Raw genomic sequence first — 17,003 nt, 5'->3', positions numbered from 1 at the left:
CCTCTCAACCCCTGATCACAAGAGCAAAATGACAAGGGCAAATGATTTTGGGTAACTTGCTTCCTGAGAATCAGTTTACTCTGGGGTTAAGTCTCTGCACTGGGCTTTAATTTTATAGTCAATTAAATCAAAAGAAAAACTGTTGTGGTCATTCACATTATCAGGTGAGGACTTTAACCCAGTTACTTCAAGCATGCGTAGGATAAGGTCTAGCTAGCCTTCAGAAAATATAATTCTTCACTTTTCTATTAACTCCACTGTCCAAAGTCCTTCAAGAATTTTTTTTCAAAGATTTTATTTATTTGACAGAGAGAGACAGCAAGAGAGGGAACACAAGCAGGGGGAGTGGGAGAGGGAGAAGCAGGCTTCCCGCTGAGCGGGGAGCCCAATGCAGAGCTCGATCCCAGGACCCCGGGATCATGACCTGACCTGAAGGCAGATACTTAACGACTGAGCCACCCAGGCGCCCCTCTTCAAGAATTTTTTAAGGGAAAAGGTTGGTTTGCTTATTCTACCCTTTCCTCTTGCTTGGGATAAGTCACCGGCAATACTGGGCTTGGGGAGAGTCCCACAAGACCAACAGTATGGTATTCTTACACCCTGGCTACAAGACATGATCCTTGTTCTAGCTCCAGGTCTGCTAGTGAATGTTCCTGAGGGAATCCGTTGCCTTTTTAAACCATCCTTTGACTTTTCATCCTCTTGGTTTCCTCATTTGTGAAGTAAGGTGGGTGGTTTAGATGATTAAATAAAAAATCTGACAAAGATATTGCTGAGATGCACCATCTAGATACTTCTAGGGACACAAAAATGAACATGACATAGTCCCTTCAAGAAACTGAGTCTAACTTGGAAGATAAAAGACACACACATGCATACAAATCCACAATTTATCATAGACCATAACCATTATAAAGGATACAACATGCTCCTTTATTTTGGTTAATGCACATTTGACTGATGGTAGATGGAAACCAGATGAAAGCTTCTTAATGAAGAGGTAGCATTTAAACTCAGTCTTTAAAGATAACAGGGAGTTTGAAAAAGAGGAAAGGGAGCAAAGATCCAGGAAAAGAAAGCAAAGATAGCCAAAGGGCAAGGTCTGAAGATAAGGACAGGAAAGAGGGAAAGTATTTGAAAAATGACAATACCACTTTGGGTAGAGTGTATGGGAACAATAAAAGATAAAATCTGAGAAGGCTGAGGTCAGACCGTGTTTGAATTGGTAAATGACAAACTAGTCTTACACTTAAGGATTAATCTAGTGGTGGTGGATAGAAGTAAATGCTAGAGGGAAGAGACTGGAGGCAGAAGGCCAGTTAAAAGGTTATTGCAATAGACCAAGTGGGTGGCAATGAGGGCCTGAGCTAGGATAGCAGCAGTGGAAATAGCCATTCGTCAAAATTTTAAGCCAGCCCTGTTCGTTTCTACTGACCCAATCCTCCAAGATAACAGGCTAGCCCAGGTGAAAATTAATAAAAAGCACCGCTAATTTGAATCAAGCTTTCCTGACACAGAGAATGAAGAACAAGTGAGCCCAGATTCATGCTGAATCTAGAACTGTCACCACCCACCAGGCCTTATACTCTCACCAAGGGACTCAGCCAACCGTGGAGAACAAATATACACAGGAGACACAAAAAAGATCTTAATAATACAGTATTTATTTGTCTTCCCTCTGTCAAACCCTGAGCCAACCACTTTCCCCAGGCTGCCTGGGGAGGTATAGGAAAAGGAACATACAGGGCAGACAAGACACGGGAGAAAGACCTATGGGAGGTGGAGACGACTCCTTCACATGGCGAAGAGGATGAGAAAGGCCACCATCAGGCAAAAGAGCCCCATGGCCTCCGAGAGGGCAAAGCCCAAAATGGCGTAGGAGAAGAGCTGCTGCTTCAGAGAGGGATTCCTGGGAGAAGGGGAGGAGAAAAGACTGAATTTCTAGTCCACACAAAGAAAAAGACAAACATCAAAGATGGGCTCAGGGAAAACTCATCTCCTAAAGCTCATCTTATGCAATGCGTCTCTCAGGGTGACACCATCATGCCCCAATTCTTGCCTGATACATCAAGGGCTCTACAGAGACTGAATGATGGGAGTGGACAATCCAAAATTCTGTAACATGGCCCAGGTACAAACATTACCTCCTCCAGTGGATCACCCATATCGTAACTAAGACCTCTGGGCCTGGACATTTAACTATCCAGGGCCCATCAGAATGGAAGAGGTATCCAGAGTGGAAGAGTCTATCAGAGCAGTGTTTTTAAGTAGCAGAACCCCAAAATACAAAATGTATAAAAACCAAACTACAATGGTAAAAAAGTGGAGGATTTTAAAGGCTTGACTGGTCTCCCTTTCATTTTTTAAGATGGTTTCTGGGCATACTTCAAAACCCTAGGGCTTTATGGAACACAACTAGAAAAACCCCATTCTAAAAACAAAAACAAAAACAAAGAAAAACCCCATTCTAGAGGACAAGGGAGCCAGAGGAACAGACTACCTTCTTTCATTTCAAAGTAATCAAAGATTTGGAGCTTTAAGCAGCTACAAATGGTTTGTGGGGTTTATAAACAAAATGGAATAAAAGACTCCCAATAATTTCTATTTCCCTTACTCTGTCCCTTCGGAAGACCTGAAGGATAAGGTAAAGTACCACCAGCTTCTAACAGAATTGTGGACACAGAAGCAGTAAGGCTTATTTCATATAAATTCTAAAAAATAAACCTATTTCCTCAAAGGCATTAAGAGAACTTGCAGGTCTCTAGAGAATTAATTTAGTTCTAACAGTGAGTTGCCCAGAGTTGGTAGAGACCAAATAGTCCCAAGTGTCAGGAAGCTGTGGGGCTGGCTGCAAAGGCAGTTCTCCCAGGAGCGATGGGGGGAATTCCCAGGGAGGGGGAAATGCAGCAATAAAGTCACAATGCTAACCTGAGGCGCTAGACCAGTGGTGGCAAACTTTCTCTGTAAAGGGCCAGACAGTAAATACTGTAGATGTTGTGGGTCACATACGGTCTCTGTTGCCCCCTTTTCATGACACTTTAAAGATGTAAGACCCATTCTTAGCTCAGCTATAGAAAGACCAGGCGGTGGCCCAGATATAGCCTGCCCACCTTGGTTTGCTGACTCCTGCTCTAAACCAAAGCTTTTCAATGGAATTTTCCAATATGGTAGCCACCAGTCACATGCGGCTACCTAGCCACATTATAAATACATAAAATTTAAACTTTATGTACTGTTACTTAAATATTTATTTATTTAAAAGTAATCTCTACGCCCAACATGGGACTCAAACTCATGACCCTGAGATAAGAGTACCAAGCCCTACTGACTGAGCCAACCAGGAGCCTCTAGTTAATAAAAATTCAAATTCAAATAACCACATGTGGCTACTGTATAGGATAGTATAGCTCAAGATCCCCAGGTATTTCTGCCCAGACCTTTGGAAACATATGTGAGAGCCAATGGAGGGCCCATCTTACCTGGCATAACCAATGATGAGGCTCCCAAACACAGTCCCAATTCCAGCCCCAGAGCCAGCCACCCCTACCGTGGCAGCCCCAGCCCCAATGAACTTGGCTGCTGTGTCGATGTCCCTTGAAATGGCGCTGGTTTGGAAGCTGCGGTTAGGAATACGTGAGGTTAGGGGACGTGGGGCTGCCAAGCTGCTGAGGCTCTGTGAAGAAGATGCAGGTAGAAGGTAAAGATTTTAAGAAATCCCCTTTTTTTGCTTCAGCAGCTTTTGTACCATTTAAACCATTTATGCTATCATATTCCATGGCTTCTCCTCCAAACAAAAACTTTTTACTCCCTGGAAAATCTCCTAAAACGCTGCCAAGCAGAACTTTTTGATGCAAGAGGTGAACATCAAATACCTTCAAGATTCAGGTATGGTCTAGAAGTGTAAGACTGAAGCCCTAGCCTGTTCTTGGTGCCCTGAAATCATCATCTGCCTGGGACCAAATGCAACCAGCTGACATCAGTAAACTAGGTCAAGTAATGGTAGTTATCAGCAGCACACATGGGCATGTGCCACCAGTGGCAAAAGTTGGAACACTAATCCTATGTGGTATCAACTGTCCTCCACCTTCACCTAAAGCCAATAGCCTTGATCCTTCACTAACTTTAGTCTGTGATGATTGTCCTCAGCACTCCCCCTACTGGCGCTGCCACGTAGCCCTCTTCACCCTTCACCCCCAAAAACCACAGGCCCAATCCCACCTTATAAGGTACCTCATCTGTCAGTGTCTCTGGTGGTTTTAGCACCACTGCAGACAGTGATCGGCTCAACAGCTGAGAGGTGCTCCTGACCTAGGGGGAATGACACAAAGGCGAGAGGGTCAAGGAAGGTTGTGGAGGAGTTTCAGAACCATCCCAAGTTGTCACGAGGATGCCCCATTCATTCTCTTGAGCTTAAATCAGAATCTTGGATCACTCTCTTACTTTCAGCAAATTTTAGATTCAAGAACCACACCAGTTCTCTTGCTTCTCAGGCTTCTCCTCTGTCTTATGGGAAGAAACCTACTTCCTCTCAGGCTACAAGGTATTACCCTTGTGCTCAAAATTTACCCCCTCTTGTAGCCATTTCTGACTAACCCCAAGCAGAAGCAGACAACATGGTGGTTACCAGCCAGGGTTTAGTCAGATAGATCTAGATTCTAATCTTATCTCTATTTCAGCCATGTGATCTTAGGACAAGTCACTTAAATCTTTCTAAACTTGCTTTCTCATCTATTAAACTGGAATGTGGTACCTCAGGGTTGATGTGAGAAGTAAATGAGATTATGTACACAAATCGGTACACCCAGTGTTCAATCAATGGTACCCATGAATAGCATCACCCCTTTTCACTTACAGATGTATGAACCAGTTGCCTCCACCATCTAATAACCCATAATTTCTGGAGCGCCTAGGTGGCACAGTCAGTTAAGCGTCCAACTTTTGGTTTCAGCTCAGGTCATGATCTCAGGGTTGTGAGACTGAGCCCTGCATCAGGCTCCGCACTCGGCGCAGAATGGAGATTCTCTCTCCCTCTTCCTCTGTCCCTCCCACTTGTTTTCGCTCTTCCCCTAAATCTTAAAAAAAAAAAATCTGTAATTTCTTCCATGCTGTTGCTTCTGAATCAAGTATTTTTCCAATGTGTATTTACATGTGTTTTAACTTGCTACGCAAATTTAAGCTCCCAGAGGGGAACTCTGGGCTATGGTTCTCTAACACTCAGGGCAAGATCCTATACACAGTGCACACTCAGTCCAAGTTAGGCTATTTCCAGCTGGGTTCCAATTTACAGGAACACAGAGTGTTAGGATAGAAATAACCCGATCTTAGTCTAGATTCTCATTTTCACTCTTCTTCTAATATGGTTGGATGAAAAGACTTAACCGGCTTCCAAGGGATCTGAGACAAGGGGTGTCCGTTAAGTGTTCACTCTCTGCTGTCAGGCTAACGCAGCTAAGGACCTTCCCCCAGACCAAGGTGTGGCAAGGAAGAGACAAGATGCTCCACTTTAAAAACTCTCCCAGAAAAGGCAGGCACTCACCAAGAAGGGGGTGGAGACGAACTTTGCACAGGCGTACATTTTCAGGGGATGAGGGGCTGTGGCTGGAGAGCTGAAATTACAGAAGTAGCACTGTAAACATTGTCCTTGTTTATCAAAGGACATCCTTATTAGCAGAAAAGGTGCTCTGGAAAATTTAAATGGCCCAGAGAGCTGACTGAATGACCTCAAGTCATCATCAGAGATGGAATTAAAACCTGAAGTCAAGATTTCCCCCACACAGCTTCTAAGATTTCCTTATAATCAAGTGACTCCCCCTGGTCTAAACAAGTAGCCACCTGGTCTCAATTTTAAGACCTGTTATTCATTTCCATAGCCTCATGAGTTGATGTCTTCAGAGGAAGTTCCTGTGTCTTCTGCCTAAGCTTTCCTCAGTATTTATTCAAAAGGAACTGTTCTCAAGATATCATTGTCCGGGATCGAAACAGCTGCCCTTTAAAGACTCTTGGGAGTTGTTTGTTGAAGGCCAAGACCCTGGAAGGATCTCCAACCATCTTTTTACTGAATTACCTGGAAGTTTTTGGGTTCCTCAAAACACTTCAATTTCCTACATTAACATAGTGAGGCAGATCAGTGAGGAATCCTCCCATTACTCTACTTAGCCATGACTGTTAAAATATTCATTTTCACCATCACACTAAGAGGCATTCAATTTTGTATGCCCAAGATCTAAAACAATGCTGACATCCTGTAGGTGCACTATGTTTGTAGAACTGAAGTTATTTAAGAGAAGAGTGGTTGAGTTAAAGATCTACAAAAAGGATTTCTGAGAGGCCCACCTGAACTAGTTACTTGAGGGTCGGGATGGTCTGTGTATTAAAAATGCATATTCAAAAAATTTTGCATATTCGGATCCCACTTTAGACCTTCCTGATCAAGATCTCTGGGTATAAGGCCCATGTATCCTATATTTCAAACAAGCTTCTCAAGTGATCCTTAGGTACACTGAGAGTGTGGTCTTAAAACTAGTCTTGTAATGATGGTAGTGGTAGAGTCAGGACTTCAAATCTTCTCACACTTAAGTTAATGCTTCCTAATATGCTACAGGTTGAAATATTCAGGGGTTACTTAAACCTGTTAAATAACACTCCCTTAAATGAGTTGTACTCAAGATTTTCCCAGGTTACCCTTCTGAATACAGAATCAGTCACTTTGAGATTAATCAACGCCTTCAACCCTTATCCTGTCTCCACAACTGCCCATATATACCTCTAACCCAATTTTGCTGCAGATTGTAAAGGTTTTCTTTGGTCAAAATCCAAAATTTCCCTAAAGCTTAAAAAAAAGGAGGACTGGGGCCGGGGGGGTTTGCCTGGGTGGCTCAGTCAGCTGAGTGCTCCACTCTTGGTTTGGGTTCAGGTCACTATCTCAGGGTTGTGGGACTGAGCCCCAAGAGGGGCTCCAAGCTCAGGGCGGAGTCTGCTTGAGATTCTCTTCCTCTTCCTCTCCTTCCCCACCCCATGCTCTCTGGCTCGCTCTCTCAAATAAATAAATAAAATCTTAAAAAAATAAAAAAAGAGGAGAACTAGGCACCTTGCTGGCTGTCAATAGGGCATGCGACTCCCAGGTTGTGAGTTCAACCCCCATCTTGGGTGTAGAGCTTACTTAAAACTTAATAAATAAATAAGTAAATAAATACTGTTTGTTTCCCCCCAAGGCAATTAAACCTCAATATCACCATACAACACATAGGTAGGAGGGGTAAATTAAGTAACATGTAAAGAGTTTAATGTGGTGCTGACATCTAACAAGCCCACAACAAAGGCTGGCAATTAAGGGTGCCTGCATGAAGTGCAGATGCCTCCACTGGTCACCTAACCATGGCAAGTCTGCAGTTGTTAGCCTACAACACCCCAGGTAACAGTAGCATCCAGAATCAGTGGGCCTAAATCATGGGTTTATTCCTCCGTGATCAGTCACGGAGTTAGAGGGTTACTGACTTAACCATTCCTTTCCTTAAACCTCCTTTTCCTCTTGAGAGCAGAGTCTGGGGACTCTTAGTATACCCTTGACAAGAAAGCTGGCAGGTGAAGACCACCCCATGCTGCCCCACACGACTCTTTTGGGTCTGCTGCCTCTAATAGAAAACCTCGCTATTAGCCCACCACTTCTGTTTTTTCCAACTTCACTTGAGTGGAGGAAGAGAACGGCACTGCAGGACAACCAATGGTTCCAAAGAAACTGGTCTGTTTTCTGCTGTAGCTCTCCCAGGCCACGGCCCGAATGGAGAGGGTGTTCTGGCTGCTTTGTCCTACCATGTTCACGTTTACTTTTAAAAGACTATCGGCTATCTCCATTGCTTGGGGCAGCTGAGATCCTGGGGCCAAGTCTGGAAGTTGCAGGATAAAGAGAGAACGAGTCAGGATGAGAAGGGAAAGCAGGTAGGGAGAGTCCGGGGTTTGTAACAACTCTGAATACACAGGAGGGTGGAACAGGTGAAAATGAGCGTTCTGGTATTTGACTTTCGCCAGCTGCAAGGCGCTCTTCCCTCCCCCCTCCCACGAGACATCCAAGATGGCGGCAGGCCCGCGCGGTTGGAGGTCACTGGCACGCGGAAGGGGCAGCCCTAAGGCGCGGGAATACCGGGGACAAGGGAGGGCGTGAGGCTCAGGGTGGGAGCATGCAAGGTAAGGGCCTCAAAGGACTCGTGCGCGTTGGGGGTGTTGCGCGCGCCTGCGCGGCGCATCGCGGGCGCGAGGGCCCAAGGCCTTACCTGCTCCCAGTGCAGAGAAGACACAGAGGGGCAGGGGGAGGCGGGAAGAGCGACAGGAAGACTCAGCGCATGCGCGGCCTGGACCAACGAGTTGCCTTCTAAAGATAGAGTGATTGCAATATTGAGGGTCGGCCCAGGCGTCACAGCGCCGCCTGCCAGCTTTGTGGCGGCATTCGGCCAGTCGCTCCACCTGGTGTTTGAGAGGAGAAACTGCAGGCCGAGCCGAGCCTCTGCAGAAATGAGGACAACTCTGCAGTGTAAACCGATCCGTAACGTGGCCTGCGGTTTGGTCGGCTCAGCGTTTGGGATCTTGGACTCATGTACCCTTTCCCAGCATGTGCAGTCACATTGCCAATCCCCCCCACACACCAGAAATTCAGTGTTAAATAACATACATCGAGATGGGGGTTCAGTGCCCAAAATATAGCAGAAGGAAAATGAAGTCCTGGGTCTCCTGCCTTCTGTCGCCCAGGGACCCTGACTTTATGGATGGGAAACCCGTTCAATGGGCGATAGTGAGCAAAATGCCCCAGCTGCCTGTGGTGGCCTCGCCTTTATTTCCCTCTCCCTCTTTCTTATTCTAGTTATCAGCCAGGAATGAGGAAAACAGAAGATACGGGCCAACGATGATTGTGACTCAAGCGCCCTGACACTAAGCCTTCTCTTCGGAGTCCTAAGACAGTCAAGGAATAGTGGGCACCAGGGACCTGTAGTGAGGTTGTGAGGTCACTGCAGGCATGCCCCTGCCTCTGCCCAGGCTCCATCTGTGGGAGTTGAGATAAGCCGTCCTCCCATGAGGTGCTCTCATGGAAGCCCTTCGGCTTCTCCCTCGTGCCCTTATCGCTCTTCCTTTCCCCGATGGAAATAAGTGGGGATGGGGAGCTCCCGGCCCTCATCCCTTCCTTTAGGCCTCTTTGTCTCCCAAAACAGGCTAGGAGCCGCCCCCTTAGAAAGAGGGCGACAAGGCCTACCCACTTCCCCTCATGTCCAAATCGCAGCCATCCAGGCATCGTGCTTGAACGCAGCTCGAGAAGGACGGGGAAAGCTCACCAAACCCCCATAAAAAATAAAAAATAAAAAGAGAGCCGCGGCTGTAAATAAAGCCAAATCCGCCACCCTCTGAGGGGCCGTTTGTCCTCCCCTCCTTGGCCCCGTCCTTCCCGCCGCCCCCTCCCGGCTCCCGGGCCCCGCGGCGCCCCGGCCCCGAGCTCCTCCATTTAATCGGATTTGGGAGAAGGGGAGGATAAATCACGGCAGCAGCTTTACGGTCCCGGAGGAGAGGCGAGCCGCAGCCAGGCACACCCCGGCCGGCGATAAAAACCGCCGCTGAAAGCCCACGGAGCAATTTCTCGGGACCCCGAGCGACGCCATTACAGGAATGTAATTTTGCCCGGATGAGGCCCCGAGTTTAATTATCCTCGCGGAGGAATTTCAATGCGGCCAATCCATCTTGCAGGCGGGCGGCAGAGGGATTTATATGGGCCCGTTATTTCACACCGATCCTCCATCTGCATTTTTATGGCCCTGAGCTCCTGAAAGGGAGGGGAAGGAGTGGGGAGAAATCGGAGAAGCGGGTGAGGAGAGAAGGGTGGGAGACTTCCCACCTTTCCTAAATCCACGATTGCAGCTCGGTGAGGATTCTCACTGACTTCCCGGAAATTCCCAAATATCCCTTCAGTTCCAGTTGTTGACTCGGGGTTGGGGGGGGTAGGTGAAGAAAGGAGCTGGGATCGTTGGTAGTCAATCAACAGGTATTTACCAAGTACCAAGCCGTGCCAGGCACGGTGTAAGATGCTGTGAGGAGAAAGGGAAGCCGGGCAGGCAAGGATATCCCCTGAGGGCCCCAGACACCACAGCACCCCCACCCCGGAATTCCATTCAGCTCTCGGCTTCACGGCCTCCCAAGCAGAAAGTCCACAGTTCTTAGGAGCCGCCACCACCAAACGGTTGTTGCAGCTGTTTGTTGCGACAGTTTAGATCCCCTCTTAGATATCACGGACAATCAGAAAGGAGGGTTGGAGAAGGGGCCCGTGAGGAAGCTGAAGTTGTTATAGCCTGCAGTGTTTAACTCTCCCTTAAGCCCATTCGGTGTTGGGCTCTGGATTCACATAAACCTGGGTTCCCGAATCGCTGTGACCTTGGGGAAGCTGTTTAACCCCTCTAAATCGATTTTTTCCTATGCAGATTTGGAGTAGTAATGGTGCTTACCCCACAGCGAATATTAGGATAATATATGTGAAGCTTTTTGCAAGGTGCTTGGAACTCAGTAAGAGTTCAATAAGTGATGGTAATAATAATACTAGTTTTTTTTAAGATTTTATTTATTTATTTGACACACAGAGAGAGACAGCGAGAGAGGGAACACAAGCAGGGGGAGTGGGAGAGGGAGAAGCAGGCTTCCCGCGGAGCAGGGAGCCCGATGTGGGGCTCGATCCCAAGACCCTGGGACCACGACCTGAGCCGAAGGCAGACGCTTAACAACTGAGCCACCCAGGCGCCCCAATAATACTAGTTATTGTTATTGTTTTTATTATCATTGTAGCTGGAAGCATTGCAATTCGATTCTGCACTGCTCCCTGGAGACTTGATTGCAAGGTCCCTGCAATGATATCTCCTGAGACTCAACTATCAGGTACTGAACTTTTTCACCCTCATAAATCATGCAAAACAAGTTCTTTGACAGGTCGGTGGATAGAGAGATCTGTGGGGAGGACTGAGACTTCGGGAGGCTGGCTATTGCTGCCAGGCCTGAAGTCAGAAATTCAATCAGTAGGGGAACAGTGAGACTGCAAAAAGTGGCTGAGGTATGTGAGAGAAGGGTGAATTTGAAGACAACAAAAGCGAGCCTTAGTGAAGGGTCTAGGGATCTTCTTAACTCCGGGTTTGGAAAGGGGTCCTTCCACCACTTCAGCGAGGGAAAACTAGGATCCAGGAAGGAAAGGGTGTGGAGCCAGACTATCCTTTCCAATCAATGCCTTTCTTTTCCTACCGGACCATGTAACAAGGTTGGCCTGATTGGCCAGTTTTTCTAATGACTCTTAGTGGCACATTCTGACTGGTTAGCAGCCTCCCGGCACAATAGTGTCGAAGAAATGAGATTGATCTTTTCTTTCTTAGGATTGGTTAACAGCTCTCAGGGGGGCCAGGGACTCATTTTAATTGACTGGATAGGCTAAGAGGGAGGTCCAGCACCTCTCATATAGAAATTCTGAGTGTTCTTTTCCACAAAGGTCACCAAGAAAGAGTCTTGATTGGCTTATGCATATTTGCCTTTGGACGGGAAACAATAGCTTAGAGAAGAATAATCAAAAGAATCATGCAGGCATGCCACAGTTCAATTTGAAACCCCAAACAGAGAGATGGATTCACAGAGAGAAACATAAGAAGGATAAGAAGAGAGAGTAGGACACAGAGAAACGCAAAGGAAAAAATTGCCAGAGAGAAGAGGAAGGGTTTGAATAATTTATTTTTCACTCCTGATGGCTTAAGATGAGGCTACTTTATGATGCGTTTTGCTAGGCGTGACATGCACATGTCACCAGCACGTGGCATAGAAAGAACAGCTGTCCCGGAAGCAGGAAACTGAGAGTCTAGTCCCAGCCTTGCTACTAACTACTTGAATAACTTTGCAAGTTACTTCATGTGTCAAAACTCCAGTTTCCTCACTTGGAAAAATCAGGGAGAAAAGTAGGTGATTTTTAAGTTTCTCTCCAGGGTTAACTAGGATATTCTTTCTTTCTTTTAAACAGGCACTTGTATACAAGTTAGAATGGTACCTTTGCACTGCCAATAAGAACTATTTTTTTAAGTGTATTTATTTGTTTATTTATTTACTAATCTCTACATCCAAGGTGGGGCTCAACCTCATGATTCCAGGATCAAGAGTTGCATGTTCTTCTGACTCAGCCAGCCAGGCCCCTCAACAAGGACTACTCTTAAGTCTTGAACTCTATTTGGTGATTGTTAATTTCAAGCACCTGGGGCTGGTGGGTACTAACTGATGGATTTCCTACTTTCTCTGGCTAAATCAGTTCCCCAGGACAGCAGGACTGTGAGCCATCAGTAAACCTGCCTATTCCTGAATGAAGAAAACAGTAGATTGAGGGAGAGAAAGAGTCATTAGTACCCAGGCTTCTGAGGGAGGGACCAGTGGGAAAGCTGGTGGCAGGATAGTCAAACAAAGTTTTGCTGGAGAAGAACCTAAATTCCTTTGAATTTGTATGATGGATTTGTATAGGTCCTACACATTTATCGAGAAGTTATGATTAAGTATCTGTGTGAACATAGATTTGGTGCTTGCCATTTGGTAGCTCCCAGGCCAAGGAACACAGACAACACAGAAATAAAAGTCATTGTGATATAATGTGGGGTGCCTGGGTGGCTCAGTCGTTGGGCATCAGCCTTTGGCTCAGGTCATGATCCCAGGGTCCTGGGATCGAGTCCCTTCTGAGTGGGGAGCCTGCTTCCCCCTCTGCCTCTGCCCCTCCTCCCCACTCTTGCTCTCTCTCAAATAAATAAAGTCTTAAAAAAAAAAGTCATTGTGATGTAATGTGAAGGGCTAAGGACACAGAAACCTGAATCTATATTTTGTAATACTGCTAATTAGTTATATGACTTAGAGAAAAATCACTTCACCTCTCTAGACTTCAGTTTTCTTGGCTGCAAAATGTAGGAAAGCACTAGATGACTAATTAAGTTCTTTTCAGCTTTAAATATAAATAGCATAACTTTCTCCTTTCTGGTTTGCCCTTGTCTCCTGTGACTTCAAGTAATCAATCAACATTTATTGAGTATCTACTATGTGCAAGGTTTTGTGCTTCATATTGTGAATGGGAATAAAAAAGGGGAAAGCATAATCCCTTGTCTTCATAAGTTTAGAATCAGTAAGAAAGACGTGTATATAGCTATAATATGCAACAAGATTTAATAGGTTATTGGGTAATAGGAGTTGAAGAAGCAGTATGAATTACAACTAGAATGATCAAGGGGACACCATGATTAAAGTAGGTTTTTTTCTTCTTTTATAAAAAAGTATGAAATGGGGCACCTGGGTAGCTCAGTCGGTTGAGCGTCTGCCTTCGGCTCAGGTCATGATCCCAAGGTCCTGGGATCTAGGCCCACGTCAGCCTCCCTGCTCAGCAGGGGAGCCTGCTTCTCCCTCTTCCTCTCTCTCTCTCTTTCACTCACTCTCTCAAATAAATAAAATCTTTAAAAAAAATTTTTTTTAAAGTATGAAATATTTGAATCACTTGAAAGAATGCAAGTAACATATATTATTTACTTAACAGATATTCATTGCTATCTTACTATGTGCCAGGCACTGTTTTAGGTGCCTGAAACACAGACGTGGACAAAACAAGACAAAAATCCTTGCTTTCCGTGAGATGCCTGGCTGGCTCAGTTGGTAGAGCATGTGACTCTTGATCTTGGGATTGTGAGTTTGAGCCCCACATTGGGAATAGTTTACTTAAAAAAAAAAAAAGAAAGAAAGAAAAATATTACCAATGCTACTGAGGAGCCCCACATGTTTCTCTCTTATAGTAGCCCCTGAATTTTATGTTTATCACTTCAAGGTTTTTCTTCCTAATTTTGCCATATATTGTTTATTTTGACTCCCCCCCCTTTTTTTTACCATGCTAAGAAAGATGTAATATTGTTTGTAGACTCCCTTTGCTTCCTCTTTTCATTCAACAGTATCTTCCTAAGATTCATCCATGCTGATGTAAGGTAGCTATAGTTTATTCATTTTCATTGTATAGTAATCCACCAATTTGTTGATTCATTCCCCTGTTGATTCCAGCTTTTTGCCATTACAAACAATACTGCACAGCATATTTCTGTACATGTCTCCGGTATACATGGGCAAGAGTTTCTGCATAAAGGGAATTGTTAGGTTGTAGGATATGAACTTTTCTAGATAACATCCATTTGTTTTCCAATATTTATGCCCACCAAAGTTAGTAAGAGTTTGGTTGCCCACCAACTTTGGTATTTAGCTAATCTGTTGGATATAAAATGGTATTTCATGGTGGTTTAAATTTATACTTGCCTAATTATTAATGAGGTTGAGCATATTTTCATATATTTATTGGCCACTCATGTTTCTTCTTCTGTGAAATGCCTATTCATGTATGTCCTTTGCCCATTTTCCTATTGGGTTATTTGTCATATCCCTATTGATTTTTAGGAATTAACAAATATATATGGCCTAGTTCTGATCCTTTGTTAGTGCCAGCTCACTACTTCCAGTTTGTAGAGGGGTTGGCATTTTAGTAAAGGTTTAAAGGATGGATGATTTCAGTTCCAGCTCAGAGTCCTCATTTAATTGGATTAATTAATTCTTAATTCATTCATCAAATATTTATTGAATGTCTAGCCAGACATCATGCTAGACACTGAGAATACAAATATATCCCACATTTACTCACTCCTTACCACTTCCACAATCTAGTTGGGTCCAAGCCAACTTGCTGGATCACTACTGGTCTCCCTGATTCCAATTTTTTGCCACAGTCTACTCTCCACACAGTAAGTAGCTAAAGTGATCTTTTAAAATGTAGATTAGACAATGCAACTTAAAGCCTCCCAACAGTTTTCCAGTGCTCATAGAAAAAATTGCAGGGTTCAGCTTGTTCCTGCTGATACTCAGACACACCATTGTGTTCCTACTCAGGCCCTTGGCTATTTCCTATGCCCAGAACATTCTTCTCCCAGATCATACTCACTCTCATTTCATTTAGGTCTCATTTCAATAGCACCTCCTTAGAGAGGCCTTTCCTGACCACCCCAACTAAATAGTCACTACCTACCCTTCTTTGACTCCTTTCTTCCTTTATTTTTCTTTTTAGCACTTATCATTATTTTATTTTTATTTTTTATTGCTTTTTTTCCCCACTAGAAGATAAGCCCCACTGGGCCAGGGACCTTGTTCACCACTGTAACCTCAGCATTTGGAGCAGTATCCGGCACATAGTAGGTTCTCAGCAGAAATTTCGTGAATGGTTGAACAGTGAATAATACAGAGTCCTTGCTCTTAAAAAGTTTATAGTCTAGCAGGGAATACAGAGAATTAAAAGGCAGACAATTTCAACACAGTGCAGTATTATTATAAGAGGGTTAAACACTGGATGCTATGAAAACACATAGGGAGGTTATGCATCCTAGTCCTGAGAACTGGTAGTCAAGGAAGGCTTCCAGGAGGTGGTAACATTTAAGACCCACAAGGAGGACCTGCATTGGGAGGGAATAGAAGGATGTTCCATAGAGAAGGAGCAGTAAATACAATGGCTTTGAAGTGAGGCGGACTACATGGTCTCTTCCACAAAGGGCAAGTAATTCAGTGTGGCCAGAACGAACAGTTGCAAGGGTGCAGAGGGGAGACTGGTTGTTAGTGGCTAGGTCCTGAAGGATCTTGATCATCAAGCTAAGGCATTTAGATTTTATCCAGAAAGCAGCAAGGAGTCATTTAAACAGAAGAGTGAGGAAACTGTAGCACTTTATTTTATTATTTATTTTTTAAAAAGATTTTATTTATTTATTTGAGAGAGAGAGTGTGTGAACTGGAGGGAGAAGGAGAGGAAGTGAGAATCTGAAGCCAACTCTGTCCTGAGTGCAGAGCCTGATGTGGGGCTCCATCCCACGACTGCAAGATCACAACCTGAGCTGAAACCAAGAGTCAGCTGCTTAACTGACTGAGCCACCCAGATGCCCCTATTTTATTTTTATTTTTTAGTAATCTCAACACCCAAAGTGAGGCTCAAACTCATGACCCCGAGCTCAAAAGTTGAATGTTCCATTGACTGAGCCAACCAGGAGCCTTGAAGCTCTTGCATTTTAGATTTGCACTTCTTTCTAGCTCTAGTGTGGAGAATGGGAGGACTGGGGGCATAGCATGCAACAGGAGGTTGTTGTCAAAATCCAGGTGGGAGCTCAGTAGGTAGAGCATGCAACTCTTGACCTCGGGGTTGTGAGTTCGAGCCCCACACATGGTGTAGAGATTACTTAAAAATGAAATCTTAAAAAAAAAAAAAATCCAGGTGAGAGATGGTTGTTGCCTGAGCTTTGAGGTGATAGTGGGAATGGAGAAAAATGGGCAGAGCTCAAGAGGTTTAGAAGGAAGAACTGATAGGCCTGAGGGATTGTTGTGGGGGATGAAGGAGAAGGGAAGATGAAGATGGCACTCAGTTTTCTGGCCTGGGTCACTGAATGGTGCCATTCTCTGACTCTCTCCCAAGCCTAGTCCTCTTCCATCTCCATATTGTAGGAACCACCCTGATAAGCTCTCCAACCTAGGAGCCCTGCGCTTTAGGCTGACGTTTCTCTAAACTTGGTCCTGTACCCAATGACCCTGCATGAATCTAACCTCTCCGGGCTCTACTCCCTTCATTTTCAACAGACTAAATGAAACTGAAGGGGCACCTGGCTGGCTCAGTGGGTAGACCATGCAACTCCTGAGCTCTGGGTCATGAGTTCAAGCCCCACGTTGGGGGTAGAGCTTACTTTAAAAAATAAAAATGAAACTGAAACCACCATCTAGATAACTGTGGTTCTGTCTTACTTTTCCAACCCTGCCTGAGTCACTAGGCCCGCCTTGTGTATTACATTGGGAGCTCATCTAAGATCAAGGATCTTCCCCAATATTTCTCTATAGAGGATAAGACAGGGTTGTGGCCTTTGGGAGCCACTGGTGAGTGCTATAGACCCCTGGAAGACTCCCAGACATAAAGGGCAAAAGAA

At 44.9% G+C, this 17,003-nt stretch overlaps 1 protein-coding gene across 2 annotated transcripts; it reads right to left on the bottom strand.

Moving 5' to 3' along the window:
- Positions 1 to 1,646: 1,646 nt before the first annotated feature.
- On the bottom strand, positions 1,647 to 8,354 carry ATP5MC2 (ATP synthase membrane subunit c locus 2). Of its 2 annotated transcripts, none has more exons than XM_027593222.1 (5): positions 8,268 to 8,354; positions 5,537 to 5,606; positions 4,219 to 4,308; positions 3,480 to 3,673; positions 1,647 to 1,909 (listed from the first exon to the last, which is right to left on the bottom strand). In XM_027593222.1, exons 2-5 carry the CDS (start codon positions 5,573 to 5,575, stop codon positions 1,795 to 1,797), a joined length of 438 nt encoding a protein of 145 aa, XP_027449023.1. In that variant the 5' UTR covers positions 5,576 to 5,606; positions 8,268 to 8,354; the 3' UTR covers positions 1,647 to 1,794. The 2 variants fall into 2 exon arrangements, with proteins under 2 accessions (XP_027449023.1, XP_027449024.1); XM_027593223.1 differs by having other exon boundaries at positions 4,231 to 4,308.
- Between the last annotated feature and the right edge of the window lie 8,649 nt (positions 8,355 to 17,003).

Source organism: Zalophus californianus, chromosome 9, assembly GCF_009762305.2.
Source record: "Zalophus californianus isolate mZalCal1 chromosome 9, mZalCal1.pri.v2, whole genome shotgun sequence".
Classification (NCBI taxonomy): Eukaryota; Metazoa; Chordata; class Mammalia; order Carnivora; family Otariidae; genus Zalophus; species Zalophus californianus.
The sequence above is the reverse complement of the archived record's forward strand: the minus strand, read 5'-3'. Positions and strand labels throughout refer to the sequence as shown.